Raw genomic sequence first — 26,822 nt, forward strand, 5'->3', positions numbered from 1 at the left:
GTGCGAGACACAGTTTGGGGTACACCTGGGTCAGAGTTGCTCCCTTCATCTTCTGAGGCCACTTGAGGTAGTCTCTGAGGAAGGACGGGGAGCTCAGGAGAAAATGGCCTCCCTCCATCCCTTTCAAACATCCCTCCCATCTCACCCGCATTCCCCATTTTCATCCCCAGCATCCAAGGCGAATCTTTTCTTTGGGCTGGACACCCCCCTCCCCCGTAATCCACACCCTGCCCCCCGGGGGTTGGGGTGGGGCCACCTGGGGTCAAGGAGGAGCTCACCACCGGCAGTTCGCCGCAGGGTATCTGAGGAGTTGACTCAAGTCAGACCGAAGTAGAGACGCCTCCCTTGCATGCCTGAAGCCCCCCAGCCCACTCAGACCCGTCGGCCATGACCACCCAACTGGGCTGCGCCCACAGGAAGGGCAAGCCTAGATGCAAAGTAAGCCTCTCGCCCCTTCCGACCCGGCCAGCCTTTTTTTTTTTCCCGGGCCTCAGTATCCCCATCTGTAAAAGGGGTAAGTGCCCTGTCTTGGTCCAGGCCCCTCTCCTCAGGGACAACCGAGGCTGCACTGTCCCCACCCAAGAGGCTCCTGTGAGGTGCGCGCCCGCGAGGGCCGACCCCCAGGTATAAGTGCCAGAGGCACCAGCCGGCCGGGGGCGCACACGTGCGTGCGGAGCCCGAGCACGCCCGGCGCGTGCGTATACACGGCCCAGGTGGCGCCGGGCGCAGGTGCAGCAGACGCTGGGCGCGCGGAGCTGTGGGCACGGCGAGCGCGGGGCAGGGCGGGCTCACCTGCGCGTAGTAGAGTAGCCACAACTCGTAGAGCCGCTCCGAGGCGGCCATGGCCCGACCAGGCTCCGACCCTGCTGCACGCCACCTGCCGCCGCCGCCGCCTCCTCCGCGCCGCCCGCCGGTTGCCCTCGGCCAGGCCCATGGGCGGAGGGCGTCACTCCAGGGCGGAGCGGCGCGGTACTACTGAGGGAAGTAGTACTGGCCGCCGTGGCGCTCCTCCTCCTCCCGGTCGGCCGCCGCCCGGCTTCCTGCGCTTCTGTAGCCGCCACCGCCGCCCCGCCTATCCCGGGACCGTGCAAAGGGCGGGGAGCCCGACAGAAGGAGGAGCCTGAGGTCAGGGCGGCACCGGAGGGCGCCCAGCAGCCCCGCCCCCCGCAATCCGCTCCCTCCGGAAAGGCCAATCTGAGCCGCCCGGACTAGGGTCGGGGTCAGGGATTCCAGATTCGCCCTACGTCTAGATCTAACCGGGACGCAGCCCACCTGGCTGGAATGGCCACCATTCGTGGAAGGGACAGGCTCGCGGGATTGGGGGAAGGGGCTGCGGGTTGCGTGCAGATGGGCAGGGTCCTTCAATATCTAACGAGGACAACAACCGTGACGACCACTTGTAGAGTTTACCACGTGCCAGGCGTTGGTATAAACGCTTATGGGGAGACCGAAGTGTCACTTTTTTAATCCTGTTGTTAGTGGAGCAGGATAGTGTGGCAGGAGGGCGGGGCGGGGCGGGGGCGGGAGGGGGAAAACAGCAAGACAAGCCTGAAATAACTCTGGGGGAGCAGTTCCCTCCATCTGTTGGGCAGCTCCCTGGAAGATTTAGGTACTCCTCGCCTCGCCTGGATCCCCTCCTCCAGGAAGCCTTCCTAGATACTCCAAATGGAGGCACCCTCCACTCCAGGGCTCAGCACTTGATTCACATTTTTTTTCTTTAACTTCAAGAGGTTAAAGGCTAAAGGGTACCTCATGCTTCTGTTTAACAGGCAGAGAAACTGGGGCCCAAATGGGCCAAATGAGGACCACCTGGGCAGTATGGACAGGGACAGAGGCCTGACTTTCCAGAACCACTGCCACCATCAACCCTGGGCCTCTTCCCCCACCTCCCCCTACCCGCCCTGGGAGGTGAGGAGGGCCCATGATGTTGGGCAGGGGTGAGGCCCTTTGTTGGGGCTGAGGGGAAAGTTTGTGGGACCCAGAGAGTTACCATCAATTGGAGGAATTGACCAGCCTGGCGCCCCCTAGACCTTGGGTGGCCAAGAAGAGACAGACTCTGTCCTCATACCCATCCTGTTCTGTCCTCCTGGCTTCTTGGGCATCTCCTCCACTCTGGCCTTTTCTTCTGCCCCATCCATCCTACTTCTGACATTTCCTGAACACTTATTACATGCATATTGGGTACTACCTGCATACCAGGCCCCAGCAGGGCACCCCACCTGATGCAGGGCAGAAGGCACCAAAAGGCCCAAGTTACAGAGGTCATGAGGGTCGTTTGTGGGGGCCATGTGGACAGGGGTCTGTGGCACTGGGGGTCTCTGAAGGGAACTGGGAAGCAAGGAGTGGATGTCCACCTGCTGTCAGCGTGGGAAGGGAGGCTGCAAGCAGGGAACAGCTTTGCTGAGAGGCAAGTCACTCTCCCCAGGTGGGAGGAGGTGTGGCTCTGGGGACCTGGATAGGCTGTCAGAAGATACTGACTTCAGCCAAAGTGGTCTCTCAGTTGTCAGGGCATGCTAATTAACTTGGGAAGGGATACCCTGGCAGCTCCTGCTGGGAAGCAGTGCACCTATTGGCGGAGGCCAAACCAACTCTCAGCTTAGTTCTCAGGAACTAAGCTCAGGGTGGTCCCTTAGGGCCCACTGGGCCCAAGTTGGGGTTTGCTCTTCTCCAGGTTAGGTAGTCTGACCCTGGGTACTTTGCCACCCCGAGGGGTGGGGGGGCGGGGGGTTGGAGGTGGGAGGGGATCATCCATGAACCCAGAGGAAAATGGCCATTCAGCCAAGCCCTGCTCTGCTTAGGTTTTGTCTGAGCTGAGAGTGGACAGAGAAGGGCCCAGAGGCCCATGAACAAGTGCATCCAGGAAGCCACTGATAGCTTAAGAAGAAAGGAGAGGCAGACCTCTTAGGCTGGGGTCGGAGTAGAGAGTGAGGGAAAGCTTCTTGAAGGCATTCGAGTCTTTAAGAATCAGGACAAGTGGACAAAGATGGCGCAGCGCATTCCAAGTGGCCAGCATGGTTGGCGCTTAGGTAAAACCAGAGCGATTGACGCGCTCTATCCTCCTTCACTCAGGTCTGGTTCCTCTTGCCGCTTTTTCCCTGATTGGCATTGGACGGATCGAGCCTTAGAGCCTTCTTTGCCGACCCCCGACGAGCTAGACGTTTTGTGGGGGAGGAAGAGGGCGGGTCCTCCTGTAGCAACTCAGCATTGGTTGGCTTTCAGGACTTCCTGCTCTCCCATTCTCGTCCCTGGATTGGCCGTGAGGGGTTCGTCTAACACCTTGGGCCTGCGCGCTGCGGGACAAGAGAAGAGTGGGGGCGGGGGGATGTCTGAGGGCAAGATGGCGGCTGCTGCGGCCGGTGTGGGCCGGTTAGAGGAAGAGGCGCTGCGGCGAAAGGAACGGCTGAAGGCCCTACGGGAGAAAACCGGGCGCAAGGTGAGGAATGCAGAGTGAGGGCCGTGGCTGAGGTACCCAGCGTTTGGATACGGGATCGGGGCGAGAGGGCAGGTGACTACTGGGAAAAGGCAACTGCCGGGGACGCGCATGCGCGCTGCTGGAGCATGCGCACGGCGTCGGCGCCAGCCCAAGTCTGGGTCTGCAGGAGCGGTACTATGCTTCTGCTAGTGCTGTCGCGCGTGCGTTGGTATGGTAGGGCAGTGGTCGACGCGCCGCAGGCCCTTTGGCTCCTGTCCGGTGTTTCCCGTGTGGATTTACAGGGCCAGTTTTAGTTTCATATGCTCGTTGGTTTAGGCGTGATTTGTTCGTGTCTGAGCACGCTGAATCTTCCGTTTTCCCGTGACCAGCCGGCCTCCCATCGTGGTGAAATTCCGCGAGTCTGGCAGACTCTCCCCTGTGTGCCAGAGCGCCTTGGGCAGGGCAGTATGGGACTGCTCTGGGCGCCCGGCTGGATCGTTGAGTACAAAAAACCAGAAGGAAAGTTCCATGTCTGGGTTAGGGTAGACCTAAGGGAAAGAGGCGGGCGCTTAGTTCTTTACCAGGCTCTTCTTTGGGGATGGCCTCCTAGTCCTATTAGTTGCCAAACTTGGAAGCATTTTTCCTTGGTCTTTTTTGACACCAAAATGGGCTGATTCCATTTCTACTTCGTTGTTCTTTCCGAAGTAATCGAGAGGAAGGAGAACTCTGAAGTTCACTACCTCTGTGGGAATCCTGGTCCTGTCACTTGGGGTTGTAGGATTTGGGACTAACTGCTTCATCGCATGAGCTCTGGTTTCTTCATGTCTCCAGCGGAGGATAACAACCCCTAAACATTCATTCTCACTGGGTTATTTTGAGATCTAACAGGATAATCTGCTAGATTATCTGTATTCAAGAGCCGTAGAGAGTATATAGAGTACAGAGGATGGATGTTGTTCTTTCTGCTGTTTTGGGGTGGGCAAAAACTTTGTCCTCAACTGTACAAAATACAAAGGATATTAAATATCTAGACCTGCAAGGAACGGGGGGAAACAGGGACTCCATTTTCCAACTAAAAAAAATCAGGCAGGTTGGTTTGGCCCGTTTCCTTTCTGCATGGCTGTCTGGTGTTCTGCGAGAAAGTGTAAGGGGAAGTAATAGAAAGTGAAAGACAGCGGGATTGGCTTCTGTTTTTGTTGGCAATTTGTCGGCTCTGTCAGACAGTTATCCCTGCAAACTGCCTGGCCTAGGGATGCTCAAGACCTCAGCCTTTCAAACAGTAGCTAGTCAACCCGAGCTGTTTCCTTGGATTTAGGGTCCAGATTATGGAATTGGGTTTGAGGGCAAAATACAAAGGACAAAATGGCATCCTCAGGCCCCCTTACAATGGGAAGGATGCCCCAGGCTATCAGGAAAACTGGCCTTTTAAGAGGGATTCTCTCAATGCGCTGAAAATATGGACCTATTTTTTTTCCTTTACTTTTAAAAAAATTGTAGAATATACATAACATAAAATTTACCATTTTAAGTGTACAAATCAGTGACATTAAGGATATTCACAATGTTATATAATTATACCACTATTTCCAGAACTTTTTATCATCCCAAATGGAAACTCTGTACCCATTAAACAGTAACTCCCCTTTCCCCTCTCTCCCCAGTTCCTGGCAACCACCATTCTTTCTGTCTCGTTGAATTTGACTACTCTAGGTTTCTCATATAAGAGAATCATATACTACTTGTCTCTCTGTGACTGGCTTATTCATTCAGCATAATGTTGTCAGGGTTCAGCCATGTTGCAGCATGTGTCAGAATTTCATTCCTTTTTAAGGCTGAATAATATTCCATTGTTTGTATATACCACATTTTGTTTATCCATTTATCTGTTAGTGGGCATTTGGGTTGCTTCTAGCTTTTGGCTATTGTAAGTAGTGGGTATACAAATATCTGTTTGAGTCCCTGTTTTCAGTTCTTTTGTGTATATATCCAGAAGTGGAATTTTGGGATCATACAGTAATTTTGTGTTTAACTTTTTGAGGAACCGCCATGTTTTCTGTAGCTGCCACATCATTTTACATTCCCACCAGCAATGCACAAGGGTTCCAGTTTCTCCACACCCTTGCCAACACTTTTTTTTTTATGTTTTGTTGGTTATACACATCCTAATTGTGGTTGTAGTTTTGATTTGCAGTTCCTTGATGAGTAGTGATATTGAGCATCTTCTCATGTGCCTATGGCCATTTGTGTATCTTCTTTGGAGAAATGTCTATTCGATCCTTCGCCCATTTTTAAATTGGGTTTTGGTGGTTGTTGAATTGTAGGAGTTTTAATGTATTCTGGATATTATCCCCTTATCAGATGGGTGATTTGCCAATATTTTCTCCCATTCCCAGGGTTGTCTTTTTACTTTGCTGATAATGTCCTTTGATGCACAAAGTTCTAAATTTTAATGAAGTTCAGTTTATCTTTTTCTATTGTTGATCCTGCTTTTGGTATCATACCTAATAAAGCATCATCAAATCCAAGATCATGAAGCTTTCGCCTGTGTTTTCTTCTAAGAGTTTTATAGTTTTAGCTCCTACATTTAGGTCTTTGATCCGTTCTAAGTTAGTGTTTGCATATGGTATAACATAAGGATCCGGTACATTCTTTTGCATGTGAAGATCCAGCTTTCCCGGTACCATCTGTTGAAAAGACTGTCCTTTCTCTATTGAATGTTCTTTGTACCCCTGTTGAAAATCATTTAACCATATATGCAAGGGTTTGTTTCTAGTCTCTCTATTCTGTCCCATTGCTCTGTATGTCTGTCCTTTTGCCAGTATCACATTGTTTTGATTACTGTAGCTTTGTAGTAAGTTTTGAAATCAGGAAGAGTGAGTCCTCCAACTTAGTTCTCTTTCAAGATTGTTTTGGCTGTTTGGGATTCCTTGAGATTCCATATGAATTTGAGGATAGATTTTTCTATTTGTGCAAAAAACACCATTGAGATTTTGATAGGGATTGCACTGAATCTGTAGATCATTTTGGGTAGTATTGTGATCCTAACAATATTAAGTCTTCCAATTCATGAGCATGGGATGTCTTTATGTTTATTTAAGTCTTTAATTTCTCTCAACAATACTATTTTTTTTTAAGTATTTGTTTTATTTATTTATTTATGGCTGTGTTGGGTCTTCGTTGCTGTGCGAGGGCTTTCTCTAGTTGCGGCAAGCGGGGGCCACTCTTCATCGCGGTGCACGGGCCTCTCACTATCGCGGCCTCTCATGTTGCAGAGCACCGGCTCCAGACGCGCAAGCTCAGTAATTGTGGCTCACGGGCCCAGCTGCTCCGCAGCACGTGGGATCTTCCCAGACCAGGGCTCGAACCCGTGTCCCCTGCATTGGCAGGCAGATTCTCAACCACTGCGCCACCAGGGAAGCCCAACAATACTCTTTAATTTACATTGTACAAGTCTTTAGCCTCCTTTGTAAATGTATTCCAAAGTATTTCATTCTTTTTAGTGTTGTTGTAAATGGGATTGTTTTCTTAATTTCCTTTTCAGATTGTTGATTGCCAGCATATAGAAATACTGCTGATTTTTGTTCATTGATTTTGTATCCTGGAACTTTGCTGAACTTATTATTTATCCTAACAGGGTTTTTTTGGTTTTGTTTTTGTGTTTTTTTGTTTTGTTTTTTGTTTTTGTTTTGTTTTTTTGGTGGACTCTTTAGGGTTTTCTGCATATAAGATCATGTCATTATTGAACAGAGATAATTTTACTTCTCTTTCAATTTGGATGACTTTTATTTATTTTCTTGCCTAATTGCTCTGGCTGGAACTTTCAGTACCATATTGAATAGAAGTGTTGAAAGCAGGCATCTTGTTTTGTTCCTGGCCTTAGGGAAAGAGTATTCAGTCTTTCACCGTTGAGTGTGATGTTCACTATGGGTTTTTCATATATGGTCTTTATCATGTTGAGGAAGTTTCCTTCTATTTCTAGTGTTGAGTGTTTTTATCATGAAGGGGAATTGGATTTCATCAAATGCTTTTTCTTAATCAATTGAGATGATCGTGTGGTTTTTTTCCTACATTTTATTATTGTATTATGTTGATTAATTTTGTAAGTTGAACCATCCTTGCATTTCACGAGTAAATTCCACTTAGCCATGGTGTGTAAACCTTTTAATATGCTGCTAAATTCAGTTTGCTAGTATTTTGTTAAAGATTTTTGCAACAGTATTCATAAGGGATATTGATCTGTAGTTTGGCTTTGCTATCAGGGTAGTGCTGATCTTATAGAATGATTTAGGAAGTATTTCTTTCTCTTCATTTTTTTCGAAGAGTTTTAGAAGGTTTGGTGTTAACTCTTTAAGTGTTTGGTGGAATTCACCACTAAAGCCATCTGGCCCTGGGCTTTTCTTTGCTGGGAGGTTTTTGGTTACTTATTCAGTCGTCTTTTTAATTATAGGTCTATTCAAATTTTTTATTTCTTCATGAGTCAGTTTAGTTACATCGTGTGTTTCTAGGAATTTGTCCATTTCATCTAGGTTATCCAGTTTGTTGGCATACTGATTACTACTTTAATTGGTTTAATCTTCACAGTTCTGACTTCAGAAAGCTCATGGCTGTGAACTCATTTCTGAAAAATGTGCATTTGGAAATCACATGACTTTCCTCTTGGAATTGAGAGCTCACTGGCCTTTGGAGTTTCCTTGCATTCATTTTAAGAAACAAGAGTTACTGTGAAGCCACAATTTTGATTCCATTGGAAGCTTTTTCCTTTCTTGGCATGCGTATCTAGGAGCCCCTGATTTTTCCACTCGTACAGTCCTTTTCCTGCTTAGAAAGTGAAGTTAGAATTTTTAGTTGACTCTTCGGTTTCCATGCAGTGGTGTCAATGGTGCATTAGCAGTAGGTGATGAAATGTTGTTTGGTTTGTTTCAAAATGGGTTATTAGAGCTAGTAATCCATTCCTTCAACAGAGGTGTACTGAGCACCTACTGTGCACCAGTCATTCAGGCACTGGAGGTACCACAGTGAACAAAGCACACGGAAGTCTGTGCCCCAAGCAGCTTTCATTTAGCTGGGGGCACAGATGGTCAAGCAAAATGTATCTAGTGTTAGATGGAGATGGTGTTATGAAGAAGAGGAAAGAAGGAAAGAGAGATGGGGAGTACAAGGTGCTCCTATTTTACTCTGTAGCTCTAGCAGTTTAATTTCTTTATTAAAGGCAACAGTGTTTTCAGATTTAACATGGCTAATGATACCGCCTGCCTGGCTTATCTTATCTGGTCTTGATGACAGCCTTGAGAAGAAGGAAGAAGGAGGGCTAATTTATAGGTGGTAGCACTAAGGCCAATAAATGGGTGGCGGTTTTATTTGTCACATAAGGAGGAGGTATCCCAGGTGAGTGCTGGGGTTAGGAGGGACGATGAGAACAGGTGGTGGCTCTCTTTATGCACTGACTTGGACTGGTTCCTCAGAGGCAGGGTGGGGGCAAGTTGAGAAGCTTTCCTATATAATTTCTGATTCCTTGAGGTTTTATGAATTACATCCCCAAAAAACAATAGTGGAAAAAGAGTATAGACCCAGGACTTCCCTAGCAGTCCAGTGGTTAAGAATCCACGCTTCCACTGCAGGGGGCACAGGTTTGATGCCTGGCTGGGGAACTAAGATTCTGTATGACGCATGGTTTGGCCAAAAATAAATAAATAAATAAATAAATTTTAAAATAAAGTAAGGAAAAAAAAAAGAGTATAGGCCCTAAGTCCAAGCTGCCCGTATATGTACATGCCTTAATCCCTACTGATTAAGATCCCAATTAGTCCTGATTCTGGCCCTTCTTCCCACTGACAAGGATGGGTGTAGCCTTATTTGCCGCGGTTCTTTTTTTTTTTGGTATTTTTTTTATTGTGGTAAAATCTGTATGACATAAAATTTGCCATTTAACCATTTTTCATTGGCATTAAGTATATTCACAGTGTTGTGCAACCGTCACCACTATTTCTAAAATGTTTTCATCACTCTAAACAGAAACTCTGCACTCATTAAGCAATAACTCCCTATTCCTCTCTTACCCTGGCCCCTTGTAGCCTCTAACCTACTTTCTGTCTCTCTGAATTTGCCTGATGTAAATACCTCATATAAATGGAATCTTGCAGTATTTGTTGTTTTGTGTTTGGCTTATTTCACTTAGCAAAAGTTTTCAAGATTCATCCATTCTAGTATGTAACAGGGTTTCATTCCTTTTTAAGGCTGAATAATATTCCATTATATGTACATACCACATTTTGTTTATCCAGTCATCTGTTGATGCACACCTTTTGGCAGTTGTGACTAATGCTGTCATTGGTGTATTGGTGTACTTTTTGGTGTATAAGTATTTGTTTGAGTCCGTGTTTTCAGTTCTTTTGGGTATATACCTAAGGAGTGGAATTGCTTATAATTCTGTGTTTAACTTTTTGAGAAACTGCCAAACCATTTGCCAGAGCAGCTGTACCATTTTCCACTACTACCCGCAATGCATGAGGGTTCCAATTTCTCTACATACTTGCCAACACTTGTGATTTTCCTTTAAAAAATATAATTATAGCTCTCCTAGTAGGCGTGAAGTGGTATCTCACTATTCGTATCTCACTGTCATGTTTTTTGTTTTTTTTTTTTAATTTTATTTATTTATTTATTTTTTGGCTGCTTTGGGTCTTCGTTGCTGTGTGTGGGCTTTCTCTAGTTGCGGTGAGCGGGGTCTACTCTTCATTGCGGTGCACGGGCTTCTCATTGTGGTAGCTTTTCTTGTTGCGGAGCACGGGCTCTAGGCATGCGGGCTTCAGTAGTTGTGGCACACAGTCTCAGTAGTTGTGGCATGCGGGCTCAGTAGTTGTGGCGCACGGGCTTAGTTGCTCCATAGCATGTGGGATCTTCCCGGACCAGGGATCGAACCCATGTCCCCTACATTGGCAGGCAGATTCTTAACCACTGCGCCACCAGGGAAGTCCACTATTGTGGTTTTGATGTGCATTTCTCTAATGATTATTGCTGTTGAGCATCTTTTTATGTGCTTATTTGCCATTTGTATATGTTCTCTGGTGAAATATCTACTCATGTCCTTTGCCCATTTTTTAATTGGGTGGCTTGTCTTTCTGTTGTTGAGTTGTTGATTTTTTTATATACGCTGGATAGTAAACCATTATCAGGTATGGGATTTGCAAATATTTTCTCCCATTCTGTGGGTTGTCTTTTCACTCTCTTGGTAGTGTCTTTTGATGCACGAAAGTTTTTAAAATCTTGATAAAGTCCAAATTATCTTTTCTTACCTTTTGTTACCTGTGTTTTTAGCATCATATGTAATCTCCACAGTTCTTGAGTGACGTTACTTTTGGGGTAGATGCCTGGGAAAAAGACAGTCAAGGGTCTAAAGTCTGAGTTAGTTTTTCAGTCCACAGTCATTTCTTGTGGGACCTGGGAGTGGGGAGGAAGTACGGCCTGCCTACTGCCGGCAGATAGGAAGCAAGTGGTCTCCTCCCTCAGGGAGGAAGTGGTGCCCCACTTTTAGTTCAGTCTTCTGATGTTAGGACGAGGCCTCTGTGGGACAGACTCCAGGGTCGAGCGCTGCCTCAGCCGCCCCTGTTGATGGAGAGTGCCTGTCTGCCCCATGGGGTGGCTCCCTGCTGGCCCCCTAGACCCTGTGCAGGTCCTTCATTGATACCTTCTGTGCACATGGTTTTGCTGGAGGCGTTAGGGTTTCGGGCATGAGGTTGATTTTCCTCATGGTGTTATCTTCCTTCCCCCCCAACCACCACAAGACTATAAACTTATAATTTAGTGTAGTGTGGAGGAATCAGTCCTGAGATTGTGACAGATGGACTCAAAATTATAGTCATGAAGTTTCTGTGTATTATTCAGCAGTAAAGCTCCATCATGGTTGTGCAGCTTAGCAGTTTTACAAAGTGCTTCCTTGCTAGCCCACCTGATGCAATTGATTTGAGAGGGGGCAAGACAAGAAGAGGTTCAGGTGCCCAAGGTTATGGAACATAAGTGACTCTCCTGGATTCCAGCCCAAGCAAGACCCCCTGCTAGAGGGGGCTTTTATGCAGGGACAACCCTGCTTGTAGCAGCATCCTGTAGGTCAGCCAACCCAGGTTGACAGGTGGAAAGACCACATACGATGTTCGACTGTGCTCCTGGGGTTCATTTCCTGGGAAAGCCAAGCTGGGTCCGGGGAGGCTTCATGGGAGGGCAGAGTGGAACATGGGCTGAGTTGTGGTGGATGGGACTGGGAAGGGAGTATTAAAGTAGCTGGAGAGGAATGTTCCACGGGAGCAGTTCAGAGATGGGAACATCCAGGGGCACAGAAGGGAGAGTGGGGGATGCTCCAGAGGGTTTGACAGCAAGCATTTGGCAGGGATTGGGACAGGGATGAGGTCTGAAAGTGCTGCTGGGTGCTTTGGTGGCCAAGTTCTGCAGGAGCCAGGGCTTGCAGCTGCAAGGGCGGCCAGCTTGCCCGGGCACATATTTCTGTATTGCAGTATTTGAACGTCATTTCTTGATGCTCATCCAGAAGTTCCAAGCTGGGTGAGTAGGTGAATAGTTCAAGGCTGTAGGTGAAGTTCTGTGGCATCTCTCTACCATGCCATCCAGCAGAGCACTGTGAGGCCACTTTCTTTTCTCACCTCTTCCTCAGCAGCCAAATGGTGGCTTCTGAAGGTGATTCACTTGGCGCAAACACTTGCCCCTTGGCTGTTGGCTCTACCGACATTTGGCCTGTATTAGGCTGTCTCTTTCTGCCCTGAGACAGGGAGACTGGTTGTCAGCCTGGCCAGCCCCTCAGGGGTTGGATGTGATCTCAGGGCCAAGGTCTGGCTGTCAGCTTTCAGGTTCAACAGCAGTTCCTGTTTTTCACCTGGCTCTAGAGACCAGAGCAGCACTGTTCAGTGTTCTACATGTAATCTGTGCTGTCCAGTACCATAGCCACAAGCCACATGTGGCTCTTGAGCCCTTGAAATGTGGCTAACAGGACATTAATTTTATTCCATTTTAAGTAGCGTACATTTGAACAGCTACACTTGACTTATGGCTGTCTTATAGGATAGTGCATCTCTGGAGGACTTGCTTCCTCTGGTCCGTCTCGTAAGAGACCATGTCTCTACCTAACTCCCATTTATTGAGAGCTAAGAGGGAGAGGGCAGGTGGAAACCCAGGGGACCATCAGATCAGCCTGGGGGGCCTAAAGTCCAATGTGCTATACATTGCACCACAGAGCCAGGTCTTGGGGGGCCTAGAGTTGGGGCAGAGGGCTTTGAAGTTGTCAGTCTGCGTGGCTGGTGTCTCCAGCACATGCGTATCCCTGACCTTCTGTGTGTGCACCCAGTGCAGTTAAATGCTGACCATTCAGCAGTACAGTTGTGATCTTCACACTCAAGGAATGTGCATATGGAGAGTGGGAGCAGTGCCAAGGCAAAGGGGAGCACGTTGAAACTTTCTGACTTTGGTGTGCCGGGGAAGGTCCTGGCCGGATGGGGGCAGAAGAGGGAGCTGGAGGGAAGGGCTAGCAAGTGGGGGGGGGGGCAGAGTAGGGCAGTGAGGGGGGCGGCGGAGGAGAGCCCAGTGAGCTGGGGGGAGTCTGACTTGTGCACGTCCTGATCACCTCTCAGGAAGTTGTCTCTGTCCCCACCCCGTGTGGCCACACCCCATGCCCAACAGCCTGATTGCTAAGTCACTTGAGGAGGTGACTGCCTCTTGGGTTGAGAGCCTTTTGCAGGTTGGCAGTCACAACATTTACACGGCCGTTTGTGACAGGATCTTGTGACTTGTTCAGTCCCCAAAGCAGCCCTTTGAGGTAGGTGTTGGTTTCTCCCTATTTAATAGACAAAGAAACCTGAGGCTGAAGGGACCTCTTGTGCCAGTGCTTTGCCGTGTTGCCAATCCTGGATGGTCCCTTAGGCCCTGGCCCTGTATCCCTCTCCACTCCTCAACCCAAGGTGCTTGGGAACAAGCGGCCCCCAGGAAGGGGTCTCCTTCCCATCACACACAGAAATTGCCATCAGGCTGCCTGGTGGGAGCTGCCTGGCTTAGCGGAGAGCATCTGCTTTGGAGCCAGGTCATGTGGTTCAAATCTCAGCTCCATTCATCACATCTTTGGGATAGAAGCAGATCTTCAAAACTCTGAGCCTCCCTATCCTAGACATGGCTTCTGACCTCTTCAGTAGCTAGGAGCACAGAGAAAAAGGTCCAAGAAGTGTCCAGCTCAAGATCTTGCCCATGGGCCTTTTATAAACATGGGTGTCTGTCCTTCATCCTCTGCCCTCTTGGAAGCAGGGAAGTCAAGTGGTCCTCCAGCCCTCTCTGCTGAGTGACAGTGGGTGGAGCCCCCTCTGTTTCCGATGGAAGCAAAGAGGACATCCTCCTGGTACCCTGGCTTTACTCAGCCTAGCCCTAATTCCTTGAAGGTGGAATTCATTTTTAGTGCAAAATGTTAGATTAACAAAGTGGATTTGCAGAGCTGCAACCTTGACGAGGTGTGCAGTTCCCATTCATCTTAAGGACTGACCTTCTCTTCCCCACCTCTGCTCAGACCCTAAGGTCTTAGAGCCAGTGAGAGAGAGAACCTTGTGGGTGGGAGGTTTGGGCTCCCAACACAGATACCTGTTGATGAACCAGTGTTGAAACTTTGGATTAAGTCATCACCTTGGAGGGCCGTGACTTGTTCATTTGTAAAATAAAGATGTTGGTTCAGTCAGAGGTCCTCAGAGCTACCAGTGCATCAGGATCACCTGGGGAGACAATTTGCAATCTCTTCTCTGGCCCCATCCCAAACCTCGTGTCAGGATCTTAGAATCAAAGCATTTTTAAAGTTCCCCAGATGATTCTGATACAGCATTTTTCTGGAAATCTCTGATCACTCCCCTGACATTCTCCCTTGACAAAAGGAAGTAGAACATCTCCTTTCCCTGGAGCATTAGCTGCCCTTTCTGACTGCAGGAACTCTGCAGCCAGCCACCAAACAAGTATTATTGAGCACCAGCTGTGTGCCAGGCCCTGGGGATCTAGCCTGTGAATAAGACTGCCTCCCTGCCTCCAGGGGCTTCCATGGGAGGAGTGGGTGGTTAGTAAAGTACACGTAAACAGGGACGATAACGTCAGGAACTTGTGAGGGCTAGGATGGGGGTTGGGGGGGGGGGTGTGCGCGCGCGCTGCACAGCCGCCTTCGGTTGGGAAGATCTCTCTGAGTGGGAGATTTGAGATAGAGGGGGTAGGAGTGAGGGGTGGGGGTGGGAGCGGGGGTGGGGGTGGGAGGGATGGGATGCCAAGATGTAGGGAAGAGCCTTCCGAGCTAGGTGGCGCTTGGCTTGTTTCAGGGGCAGAAAGAATCCCTGTGTGGCAGGAGTAGGGTCAAAGGTTGGGGGCGTAGGGTGGGCATGAGAGTAGAGAGGCCATGGGAGGCTGGGGCCGCAGGGGCTGGACCTCCCTCTGAGGGTGATGGGGAGCCACTGGAGGCCTGAGCACCAGTACCCTGCCCTGACAGTGTGTGGCGGTAGGAGGCTGCTGCATTAGCCCAGGTGTGAGGCAGTGGCCCTCCGACAGGATTCCGGGACGTCCTGACAGATGGGCTGTGGGGTGAGTGAGCTGAGTGGATGGCGGGACCTGTTCCTGAGATAAGTCCAGGGGACAGTGGTCTTGAAGGGGAAATCAGGAGTCCAGTTTAGGTCACTTTAGGCCTGAGACGACTATTAGACATCTAAGTGGAGAGAGACTGGCAGGCGGGCATCTGGACTGTTGAGAGGTGCTTGTGTAGTAGGATTTGAAGCTGTGGGGCTAGATGAGGACCCCTGGGTTCAGAGCTTAGACAGCAAAGGGGGAGAACTGGGGGCACCATCAGTGCCCTGAGGCTCGCCCTGCGGGCGTTTCGGAGGAGTTGGCGGAGGAAACTTAGAGGGAGGGGGCAGTGGGGCTGAGGGAAGCCAGGTGAGGACTGGGATGGCTTTGGGCAGGACAAGGTGGCAGGCGAGCTTGGTCCAGCTGTTTCAGGGAAGTGTGTGTGGGAGGGGAGGGTGCCAGTGGGGTCCAGGCCGGCTGGATAGGGGTGCAGCATGGCAACCACAGCCTCACTGTGAATTGGGCCTCCTTTCCACTGTAGCAAGGCCTCACTGGACCCCAGCTGTAAGACTCACTGGTCTCTCAGGAGAGGTAGTCCAGGCTGAGGCAGTGCCCCTGTGGCTTGGCTCTCTGGGCTGGCCCAGTGTTGTGGAGCAGGCGGCCTTCCTGCTTCCTTCTCTTTTGCCCTTACCCATCCCTGTGGGTGGGCAGGCCCCGAGGGCTGCTCCCATTTGAACTGAGTGCTGCCTCTGAGTCAGGCTGGTGGCTTCTCTGAGGTTCCCTGCACCAGGGTTGCCTAGGCAGATTGCATTTGCCACCTTGCCTGCTACTCTGCTAACTCTGAGACCGATGGGTAAATCTCCTCGTGTTCCTGAGCTTACACTTCTTCAGCCGGAAGAGGGCCACGGTAACCCCAGCCCCCCAGAATGAAGATGAAGTGAGGTGGTGGGTGCAGAAAGGTGTTGAGAAATGAGAAGTGTGTACGTGCGTTTATTCTTTCTGCTGTACTCTTGTTCTACCCCCAGTGAGGACCCCTTTACTTTACAGATGTGACAGTGGAGACCCAGAGAGGGTCAGGGGCTGTACAACGTCACACAGGACCGCCCCCCTGGAGATGGGCACAGAGGAGCCCACCACCTCATGGCTGATTCCCGTGGAGCCGTCCCGATGGGGTGGAACTGGTGCAGCCTCCCCCTTGGAGCTGTGCAGGGAGGGGCTTTGCCATGGGCTGCAGGGAAGAGAACGAGACCTTCCCTCAGCTTGCTCTGCTATCGTGCGGAGACGCTACTGAGCTGGGCAATGGGTGAACCTCTTTCTAAGTTTCCCCGGGAGGGTAGGGCTTCCCGAGGTAGATGCACAGCTGTTCTGGCTCCTTTACGGTTTAGCTCACCTGCGGTGGCTGAGGCAGCCTCATGTAGCAGAAGGGACCCTGGACAGGAAGCCAGAAGACAAGATCCCTCTTTCTTGCTCCTCCACTGCACTGACACAGTTATTCAAGCCTCAGTTTCCCTTTCGGGTGACTTCTGTGGCATTACAAGATGTAACCAGGTGTTCTCAAGACCCCACTGATGGGGGACAGGAATTGGAAAGCAAAGGAATCTTGAAATTCAAGCTGGTGTGTAATCTTTCTGTTAGCTTTTGCAACAGAAGAATTTGTGTGACCTTGATGGTGAATCCCTCAGTTGTATTCGCTTGTCTCCTAGAGTCAGGAGGGTGTGAGGGAGTGTGCTTCCCTCTTGGTGTCCAGGTAGCTGTCTTCTTGGTGTGCTTGGGGGCCCCGAGATATTCTTCTCTTTGGAGAACTTACTTCTTACTGTCATCTAGACAGAATTAGCCCCCGCTTTAGGTTTTAATGATTTATTTTTGGTTTCTAAATGAATGTCAGTTTTTCTGTTTTAACAACAATGAAATGGCACTAAAAATTTTTTTTAAAACTCTTAATTGAAGTATATTATACATAAAGAAAAGTACACAAATCAGCTCCGTTATTTTCACTAAGTGAATACACCCATGTAATCAGTAACTCACATCAAGAAACGTGGCAGCATTCCAGAATCCCCCTCCTGCCCCCACCAGGTGCTTACATCTCAAGTGTAATCAATCCCTTGGGACTTTTAACACCAGAGTTTGGCTTTTCTTACTTTTGAACCTTATGTAAATGGAATCATACAGCACATACTCTTGTATCTGGTTTCTTTCATTCATCATTATGTGTGTGGGCTATTTTATTGAGTGTGGCATTACTTCATTCTTATTGCTGTACAGTATTCCATTGTTTGAATACACTGCATTTTATCCATTCCACTCTAGATTTTCAGGGTGGGCCTATTATGGATTATGCTGCTATACCCAATCTTGTGCATGTCTTGGTGAATCTATGTATATATGTCTGCTGGGTGTATGCCTGGGAGTAGAATTGCTAGGTCATAGGGCATATATAGGGTAGATACTGCCTAACAGTTTTCCAAAACGCCTGTACCATTTTACACTCCCACCAGCAGTGTATATGAGAGTTCTCTCTAGCACCTTTGTGGTTTAAATTTGCATTTTCTTCCTAACTAATAGAGTTCTGTATCTTTTCATATGTTTATATGAAGTACCTGTTCAGGCCTTTTATTGGATTCCCTGATACTTTTTCCTATTGATTTTTAGGAGTTCTTTATTCCAGTCCTGGGTGTGAGTCCTTTGTTCTATATGTGTGCTGCAACTGTCTCTTCTACCGCCTCTGGGCCTTCACTTTTCTTGCTTTTAATTACATTCTTTGATGAACAGTTCTTCATTTAATGTAGGCCAGTTTATCAATTTTTCCCCCTAATACCTTCTATGGCCTATTTAAGGAAATGGTTGCATACTCTGAGTCATGATGATATTCTCTTATGTTATATTCTAGAAGTTTTACTGTTTTACCTGTCACCTTTAGATTGCCAGTCCATCTGGAATTTATTTATTTTTACATGGTGTGAGGTAGAGGTCAAGACTTTTCCCCCATATGGATATCAGTGACTCAGCACTACTTATAATTTGGCATTTGTTTTTTTAGAAAGAAGACTGTTTCCTTGTGAATGGTTGGCATGCAGGGTCCTTGATAAGCCATACTGCTAACCTCCCACATCTTGATAATAGTTGTAGTTACTATAATAATAATAGTAGTAACTAATTTTTTTTTTTTAATGTTACTGAGTCCCAGTTCATGCCAGCCCCTCAGTAGACAGGCAGCTCCTTGGGGCAGGGACAACTCAAACTTATTTTAACAAAGCATTTAGATATTTCATGGCATTGGCAGTTGTCCTGGGTGTTCTATGTCCCATGACTCTGAGCCCCTTGGCTTTGTGCACCAGACCACGGACTCACACAGAGGGCAGGGACCTGCTGAGCCTGGCTCCCCAAAGCTGCTTGGACTTGCCATCCACTCTCCATGTTCTGGACCAACTGACTGGGGTGTTCTGACTAGAAATATGAGTTGCCTCGAACAGTTGCTTCTAGGTGAGCTGTTTCAAACTTGGGCTGTATGTTTTAAATTCACTCCTGCTAACACTTGGACCGGGATGTGGTTGCTCCATAGTACTAAATATTGTAATACAGGATTGAAATGCAATTTGTTTTCTTTGTTATTATTTTTAAAATTTTTATTGGAGTATAATTGATTTACAATGATGTGTTAGTTTCAGGTGTACAGCAAAGTGAATCAGTTATACATATACATGTGTCCACTCTTTTTTAGATTCTTTTCCCAGGTAGGCCATTACAGAGTATTGAGTAGAGTTCCCTGTGCTATACAGTAGGTCCTTCTTACTTACCTATTTTATATATATTAATATGTATTTGTCAATCCCAATCTCCCCATTTATCCCTCCCCGACTTTCCGCCGTGTTCGTTTTTGGTTTTTTTTTTTTAACTTATTTATTTTTGGCTGCATTGGGTCTTCACTGCTATGCTCTGTCTTTCTCTAGTTGTGGCGAGTGGGGGCTACTCTTCGTTGCGGTGTGTGGGCTTCTCATTGCGGTGGCTTCCCTTGTCGCGGAACACGGGCTCTAGGCGCGCGGGCTTCAGTAGTTGTGGGTCACAGGCTTAGTTGCTCCGTGGCATGTGGGCTCTTCCAGGACCAGGGCTCGAACCCGTGTCCCCTGCATCGGCAGGCGGATTCTTAACCACGGCGCCACCAGGGAAGCACCCCCCCCCCCAACCCTGTGTTCTTGTTTCAGGGGAAGATATGTCCCGTGTTTCATCTTGGGATACTGAAGAACACCTCCCCCCAACCCACACCCACATACTTCCCCACACCCCCCTCACATACCCCCAACCCACCTCCAGCACGTACACACACACACACACACACACAACAGTATCCCCCCCACACCCTCCAACCCCAGCTCACTCCCCTTACCTCATCTTATCCCACACCTCCTTACACTTCCCCAGCCCCTCCCCACGTACCCCACACAGCAACCCGCCAGACTACACCCACTCCCCCTGCATTCTCAACCCTCAGTACCTCTGTCCCACACCTCTACACATCCCATAACTCCCCAAAACACACACATGAACCACACCCCACACCCTCAACACTGTCTCCTCCCCACCCCCCAACACGTACAACCCTAAACAGCTGGGAGGGACTCGCCATTTCCAGTTGCTAAGCCATTGCAGAGATCTGGGAGACCCCAAGGCAGAGCTTGCTGTGGCTTGGTCACGTCTGGCCCTCCTTCTTTCAGGGCCCTCCCTTAACTCCTCGGTGCCCTGGCTTCTCCCTGGTTTTGTTTTTGAGGGAAGCAACAGCTTGTACTCTTGAAAGAATTCCAAGAGGAAAAACAGTTGCTGTGGTAATGAGGCCCCGTGGAGAGTAAAATCCACACTCCAGGGCTGTTTTGATTCAGGGCTCTCAAGAGCTGCTCTGTCTAGAGAAAATGTGAGTGGCTGGAGCAGAAAACATTTGTCCTTTCAAGGATGGCACTCCCTCTCCCCCCACACCCTGTGTTCAGGGCAGGGCCGCACTCCAGTTCTGGCAGGGCCGCACTCCAGTTCTGGCAGGGCAGTTTGAATCCTAAAGAAGAAGCACCTGTGTGTTTGATAGCTGGGAGAGGCAGTCCTTTGGTGAGAGCAGGACTTTCCTGCCCCGGGTCCAGGAGTCCATGACTCCTTAGAGAGTGGGGCTTGAGGCCTGGGCTCTTTGGGGCGAGGCGTAAGTTTCCAAGCCCTTGTGTAACCGCTGTCCTTACTCTTACTGAGGAGCGCCGGCTGTGTGCTGGGCTTGTGAAGAGCTTGGGGACCGATGTCAGTGAGACTGGGCCCAGTGGGGCGACAGACCCGCGCACACCAGTTATAATACTGCGTACTGCGGAGGGGCTGGAGGGGTGTCTGAGAGGGCTGTGAGCCTCCTGGAGGGAGGGCTTGCAGCAGGGTGTGGGCTGCATGGAGGAGGGAGTCCTGAGCCCAGTGTGAATTGCTTTCCCCACTGTGTCTTATTGGTTGGCTTTGTGCCCCAGGCAGCATAACTGACCCAGCGGAGGTGCTGAGAAAACACTTGTGGAGGGATTGAGTGGAGGGCAGTCTGGAGGCCTGGGAGAAGGCGAGGGGGGCAGGAGCAGAACAGGCACGTGTGGAGGTGTCTGACTTTAGGGAGAAGCTCCTGCCCCATTCACCCGCCCACGGTGGCTAGCTTTTCTGACCTGGACTCATGTCCTCTGCACACGTGATGGATCTGCCCTTCTAAACTGAGGTCAGCTCAAGGGCAAGGGTTCGGTCCTCCTCTAGATGAAGTGAGGGGAAGGGAGAGGCATGCGTGTGGGGATCTGTCATATGACCCCTTTCAGGGATGGGGTGGGGGGAGCAGGCCTCACTTGGGCGGTAGAATTTCGGGGCCTCAGGTGAGAGGCCAGAGGGTGCAGGTGAGAGCGTCTGGCCCCACTGTCAGTCATCACCGTGTTGGCGCCTACTGATCGAGGGCTTCTCGGTGCAGCCACAGCACAGAGCTGCACACATCACATACGCTCCCTCATTTAATGCCCCTCTGCAGTTTTGGAGAGTGCAGCTCTGAGAAGCTCAAGAACTCAGCGTAGTCCCACAGCACAGCTTCCTTGTGTGGTTCTGCCTTCTCAACCTTTCAGCCCAGCACATGGTTAAAAAGAAAAAAAGGCTTTGCTTCCAGAGGAAATATGTGTAGGTGAAGACCGAAAGACCTTGTTTAAGCGATATTTTCCGCAACAAATAAATGTGCCAATTCTGGCTTGTAGTTTAAATTTGGTTTAATTAGGATTTTATCACTTGGAGATCACACCAGCGAGGAGACAGCTGTCTTACCTTTACTTCTCAGACTGTGAGACTGAGAAGCAGCTGATCAGAGGTTAAAATAGCTTCTAGTCTCCTAGGAGCTTCAGCGTACTTTGTTGCTCTGTAAACTGCTGACTTGCCTGGGAATTGACTTGTAAAGAATTTGCTTTTTGAACTGGGCTGCCAGTGTTGGGACCCTGCACATTTCAAGCTCAGCTCCAGCTTGGGATGGAAGGATGGTGAGAGGAACCCCAGGCCAGGTGAGCGCCTTGGCTTGCCTGCATCACCCACTGGCCTTTGTGTTGGACTTGGGGGAATGCTGGGACCAAGTCCACAGAACACTTTACATCCTGAGCCCAGCTTCTCCATTTGCAAGCTAGGCATCAGAACCTTTGCCTTGCTTGCATCCAGGGTCTCCCTGTGGATCAGATGAGTCAGGGAATTTAAGAAACTTGGAATGCTTAAAGTGATGCCCATAATTATTGTTAGGCTATTGCTGTAAGTGGTCACATGAAGCTAGGGTACTTAGTTGCAAGCAACAGAAATCTATTCTGACTGGTTTGTTTGTTCATTTTTGAAAAAAGAGAGAGCCTACCTTGGAGGTTTGCAGTCAGAAAGAAGCCCAGCATTTCACAGGAAAATGGCTTGCTCTCAAGTACTAGACACTGCAGCTTGCTCTGCTACCAATGCCGCCAGAGAGAAGTCTGTGCTGCTCGCGCCTCCCCACAGCTGGGACAGTGAGTGGGGGGCCCTTTATAGCCTGCAGCTGGCTCTTCCTCCCTCGAGGCTCCACGTGGAGCCTTCCCAAGTGAGGGAGGGGTGTGGGCATTGGGCAGCCCATAGAATGACTTGGGAATTGAAGTTCCAGTCACCTTCCTCCATGGCTCCAGGCAACATGGTAAAATAGACAACATACCAGTCAAATTGAAGTCCAGAGACCTGAGGTCTAGTTAGCCCTAGCTCTTGCCCTTCTTGTCCTGTACTTTACTTGGGTCTCTTGTGGCCCTCAGGATGTCTATGTTGTATGAGAGATTTCTGTGTTTCTTCTCATCCTGCCTGCTCTGATCCAGAGCCCACCCACCCTGGTGACCACAGTAGGCACTCAGGCAGCTTGGGGTGGCATCATACAGGTCACTTCCTCCCGTGGGTCAGCCTCTTTGAGAGGAGGGATGTGGTCTGACTCAGAAGCTCCTCAATCGGGCCATGTGGTAGAATCATGACCTGGGAGTGGGCAGGCTCTTGAAACATTGATTCCTGGGTCTTACCCTGGAAGATTCTGATTTGGTCAGTCTGATTTCTAACACCCTCCCTGGGCCACTGGATCTAGTTCATGTTGTACCGGATGATACCTGAGGTCTTTGCAGCCCTAACAGTTTATGGTTTTGTTACTTTTCTCACTTGGTAATGGACATGGTCACACTTCTCTGGCTACTGTGCAGAAAGCACACCCAAGCCTTGAGGCTATTTATTTGAGTTTTGGAAGCATGATGCAATCAGAAACTTCAGTTTAAATGCTGACCTGTCTTTTATTAGCTGTGAACCGTTGAGTAAGTTCCTTAGTTGTTCCGAACCTCGTCGTTTGGGCGGGATGATAACGCCTGATCCCAGGGTAATTGTGGGGACGAGAGGCCCTATGTGCCTGAGTGAAGTGTGGGCAGCTTTGCGAGCACAGCATGGTACCGTGCAGCTGGAAGGGGCTGTCCCTCCAGACAGACTCAGAGGCAGCTGCCATCTGCCATCCTTGGGGGGTAAGGAGGTGGCTTTTTGAACCCATATGTGGCTTGTTTTTCCAGTGGCCTCAACCAGTGAGCCCTGCACTTTCCTTTCTGGCCCTTTCTGAATGTTCTTTATAAATAACACTCTCAGCACGTATTTGCCACCTCCTTGCCTGTCCTTTCGTTGGCTTCTCAGTGCTCATGGGATAAAGTCTGTAGCCCATGGGGCAGGCCCTCCCATGCTGGGTCCTTCCTCCAGGTGCACCTTGGGGGTCTCTGCCCTCTCCATGGACACAAGGCCCAGCCTCAGTACACCCACTCCTTCCAGTAACTCCGGCGCTCCCTGCCATGCCCGCTCTGCCTTGAGTGTTCCTCCAGGTGAGCTGAGGTTTCGTCTTCCCCTCAGCTGTTAGTCACTCTGCATTCCCCTAGCACCCAGGAATTCACGGCCTCGCTGTGTGGGGACTCTCCGTTCACCTGTCTGCTTCCCCTTTCACCTGCCCCTCAAGTCCCTGAGGACAGCAATCACGTCTTAGTCACCTTTTTGTCTGCCAGATGACAAGACCCAGAGGCACTCTGTAAACATTCGAATGAAGAAATGAAGCAATGTGGCAGGCACATGGACTTTGGAGTTGGCTGGGCTGAGATTTTTCTGAAGGAAAAGCAGACCTGCCCTTTGGGAGGAGTTCAGGGGCTTATTTAAACGTCTGCAGGCAGCAGCCATGTCAGCAAGATCAACTTCACTGTGTGTGAAGTCTACTAAGACAGTTAAGTTTCCAAATCTGTTGTTCAGGCATGGACTGGGGTTGCTTTGACACCTGTCCACGTGGAGAAGAGCTGCTCATGTTAGGCGGTCACAGGCTTTTAATAAGCCAGCCGTGTGATGTGGGTAACAGGAGCCCTGATGTTGTCCTGTTGGTGGCTGTTGGGGAACCGCTTGGGGGCACCCAGCATCCTTGTGAACAGGCACGTGTGCTTAGGTGTGGGGGGTGTGTGTGGAAGGGTGTCGTTTCAGGGGCCACTCACTGGGGTTTTCAGGCCCTTGCTTGCTGCTTCCACTGGATCCAGGGGTGGTGAACACACAGGAGAGAGGCTCCCTGGGACCTCCCTTTGGGACTCCGCCTCAGAATCCCGCCCACCAGCCAGAGTTCAGGTGCGAGGGGGAGGCCTGTTTGCTCTTCAGCCCGGTGGATCTGAAGAGGGTCAGACACCAGCGGTGTGTCCTCAGGACCTGAGCTTCTGGGTGGCTCTTCCATTCCCCACAACTGAGCGTCTGGGCCCCCCATTCCCCGTGCCTGGTGACTCTGGCTGTCCCCTGTGAGGCGATAGGGAGGGGGCTCCAGGCCAACTCCCCCCACAGTGCCACGTGAGGCTGTCCCATACCAGGGCAGGGGAGCTTCAGGGACCTTATCATTTGCCATTGGGATTCTCTTGCTCTTGTTTCAGCTGTGAGTCTAGCATGGTGAGGAAGTCCTGGTGGTTGTGAGTTCTGCTTTGCGGCGGAGGAGACGTTTTCCCCCTCCTTCCACAAAAGGGAAATGGTGGGGCAGGGTGAGGGTAGGGGAGGTAACCTCATCGTTCGCCATCAGTTAATTTCTTAACTGAACTTTTCACGCTGATTATTCAGCAGGAGATGTTTGGCCTGATTGGATGCCCCTCGGCCTGTAGTGTGACTGCGGGGCCTGTCCCTGGGCGCACAGGGACACTGGTGTGTGCAGGCCTCAGTCTGTCCTCCTCTTCCCCAGCAATGCTGGGTTTTTAGTTTTTGCTTTTTTTTTTCTAAGCTTGAGAAAGGTCATTAAACATTGACTGGGCTGTGTTGGGCCTGAGGGCCACCCATGGTTTCCTGCTTTCCTGTTGAGCCAGGTGAAGGTCAGGAGAGTCTGTTTATGGTGTGAGTACAGTCAAGCAGTGAGCCACAGGCAGCTGGGTTCCTCGTGTCACTCTTGTTTTTAAATCATTTTGTTATTAAGTCATTTTGACAACAGAATTAAAGGAAACGGAAGAAGCACTGCCCACAGTCTTGCTGTGTGAGCCTGTGAAGTCTGTGACCCTTCTGCGTCAGGTGTTGCCGTGGTTTCACTCATGGTTACGTGTGTGGGCTCCACACCCCTCATAGTCCTATTCTATCTCACGGTGGTGCCCATCAGGTTGCTACTTCAGTGAGCAGCTGGCCTGCCTCACTGTGTCCGGCAGGTCACATCTACCTCCTGGCTCCACTTCTGCCTGTTATGAGAAACACAACTGTGAATACCTCTACATACATTGCTCTTTTGTCTCCTTTGGTGCTTTCCTGGGATTGGAGTTCCTGGCCCAGAAATGTCTGTATCTGGGGCTCCTGATGGTTTGGTCATGTCTCTCTGAAATGTCACCAGGAAGAGATATCAGCCCTGTGATGTGATGCTGAGTGCCATTAGATGCCAGTGAGACCACCTGTGTATTTGAGGCCGGTGGGAGTAGGATCAGAGCAGAGGGCTGGGCTTTGTGGGGGAGCCACCTAGGCATGGGGCCCACGCTACCCTTTGGGCGCTGGCAACCCCAAGCAGTGTGACTCTGGGTGGGTTACTTAATAGTAACAACATTGGGCCTCCAGTTTTATCTGTGAAAGGAGAAAGCGGTATTGTCCTTATTAAATTTTTATGCTGATTAATGAAAATGTTATTTCAATTAATTGAATAATCAATTGCCTGGCATACTGTTATAACGGCTGTTGTAGGAAATACAGTAGAACAGAGTTGAATAACAATTGGGTCCAGCCCTCCCCAGAGCTCACCTTTTATTGGAAAGTCTTCTAATTTTGTGGAACCTAGTCAGATTTGATTCTTACCACTCTCTTAGGGAGTGGGCACGGTTGAGATTTTTGCCCTTATTCTCCGGGAGAGAAGCAGAGGCGCGGGTAATTGTCAGAGGGGAGGATAGAACAGACAGCTTAGGGGTGAACAAGCAGATGTGAGGGTAAAAGGAACTGTGTGTGTAGAGGCAGGGAAGTGGGCTTCCAGTTGTCTGTCTCCTCAAACTGACGGAAAGAGTGTAGGGTCCGACATCACAAGCCTAGTGATGCCTGAGGCATGGGCGCTGTTTGGAGGCTCAGACAACCAACTTGGGGAGGAGAACCTCATCTGTAAGCGGGGGAATTAACATGTGCATCTTGCCTCCCCCCAACTTGTCAATTCATTCATTGGCTATCGTTTCCCTGCTGTCATGTGCCAGGTGCTGGGGAACAGTGATAGGCAGGCCTCTTGAAGCTTGAATCTAGGCAGGAAGACAGGTGACAAACAAAATCTCTTGTAGGCAAATCCAGGTAAAATCAAATGTCTGGGACAGTTATCATTAGAAGGCCTGCCTGGGAAGAATGCCCTCTGCTAAAAAAGGGGTGTAACCTTCAGCCCGCACAGCTAGGGGAAAGTGCTGCAACCTACCAACCATCTTTCAGCTGCCGTGGAGTTTTGTGGTGGGTGCAGAACAAGGTTTCTGTAGGGAAGCCTCACAGATGTGGTGTCTGCTCTTCCAGCCTGGGGCCCCTGAAGGAATCAGACAGGTCGTTCTTAATTTGAGTCTCAATTTTAAAAATTAAATTTTGTCATTTACAGAAACTTGGCAGAAAATAAAGAAGCACTATCAGAAAAGGATATTGAGGGGTCAGGCAAGTAGGTGGTGGCGGGGGAAGGAGAGGGAACATCTGGTTCCCCAGGAGGATGCAGCAAGAGTCAGGCTCACTGCTGATGGATGCCAGGACTCGGAACACCCCAGGATGCCAGCAGGTTGTTTCCCATAATGGGTGTCATGGGGGGTCCTGCACCAGATGGTGGACCCCAAGTTAGCTTGTTTAATCCTCAAACACCCTGTGACATAGCACC

The 26,822-nt window shown here is 49.6% G+C and overlaps 2 protein-coding genes across 4 annotated transcripts in view; one reads left to right on the plus strand and one right to left on the minus strand.

Moving 5' to 3' along the window:
* Positions 1 to 3,020, minus strand: part of NBEAL2 (neurobeachin like 2) — a 32,524-nt gene extending 29,504 nt beyond the window's left edge. The window contains exons 1-2 of the mRNA XM_068557981.1: positions 2,899 to 3,020; positions 793 to 1,072 (exon numbers count right to left, since the gene is read on the minus strand). Of these exons, the coding sequence (XP_068414082.1) occupies positions 793 to 843 (51 nt within the window). The 5' untranslated portion in view covers positions 844 to 1,072; positions 2,899 to 3,020. The remainder of the gene's footprint in view (positions 1 to 792; positions 1,073 to 2,898) is intronic.
* A 298-nt stretch (positions 3,021 to 3,318) lies between these two features.
* CCDC12 (coiled-coil domain containing 12) overlaps positions 3,319 to 26,822 on the plus strand; it is a 50,837-nt gene continuing 27,333 nt past the window's right edge. For all 3 annotated transcript variants that reach the window (XM_068557884.1, XM_068557885.1, XM_068557882.1), the window contains exon 1: positions 3,319 to 3,433. In XM_068557884.1, the coding sequence (XP_068413985.1) occupies positions 3,323 to 3,433 (111 nt within the window). In that variant the 5' untranslated portion in view covers positions 3,319 to 3,322. The remainder of the gene's footprint in view (positions 3,434 to 26,822) is intronic.

This window comes from Eschrichtius robustus, chromosome 12, assembly GCF_028021215.1.
Source record: "Eschrichtius robustus isolate mEscRob2 chromosome 12, mEscRob2.pri, whole genome shotgun sequence".
In the NCBI taxonomy this organism is placed as follows: Eukaryota; Metazoa; Chordata; class Mammalia; order Artiodactyla; family Eschrichtiidae; genus Eschrichtius; species Eschrichtius robustus.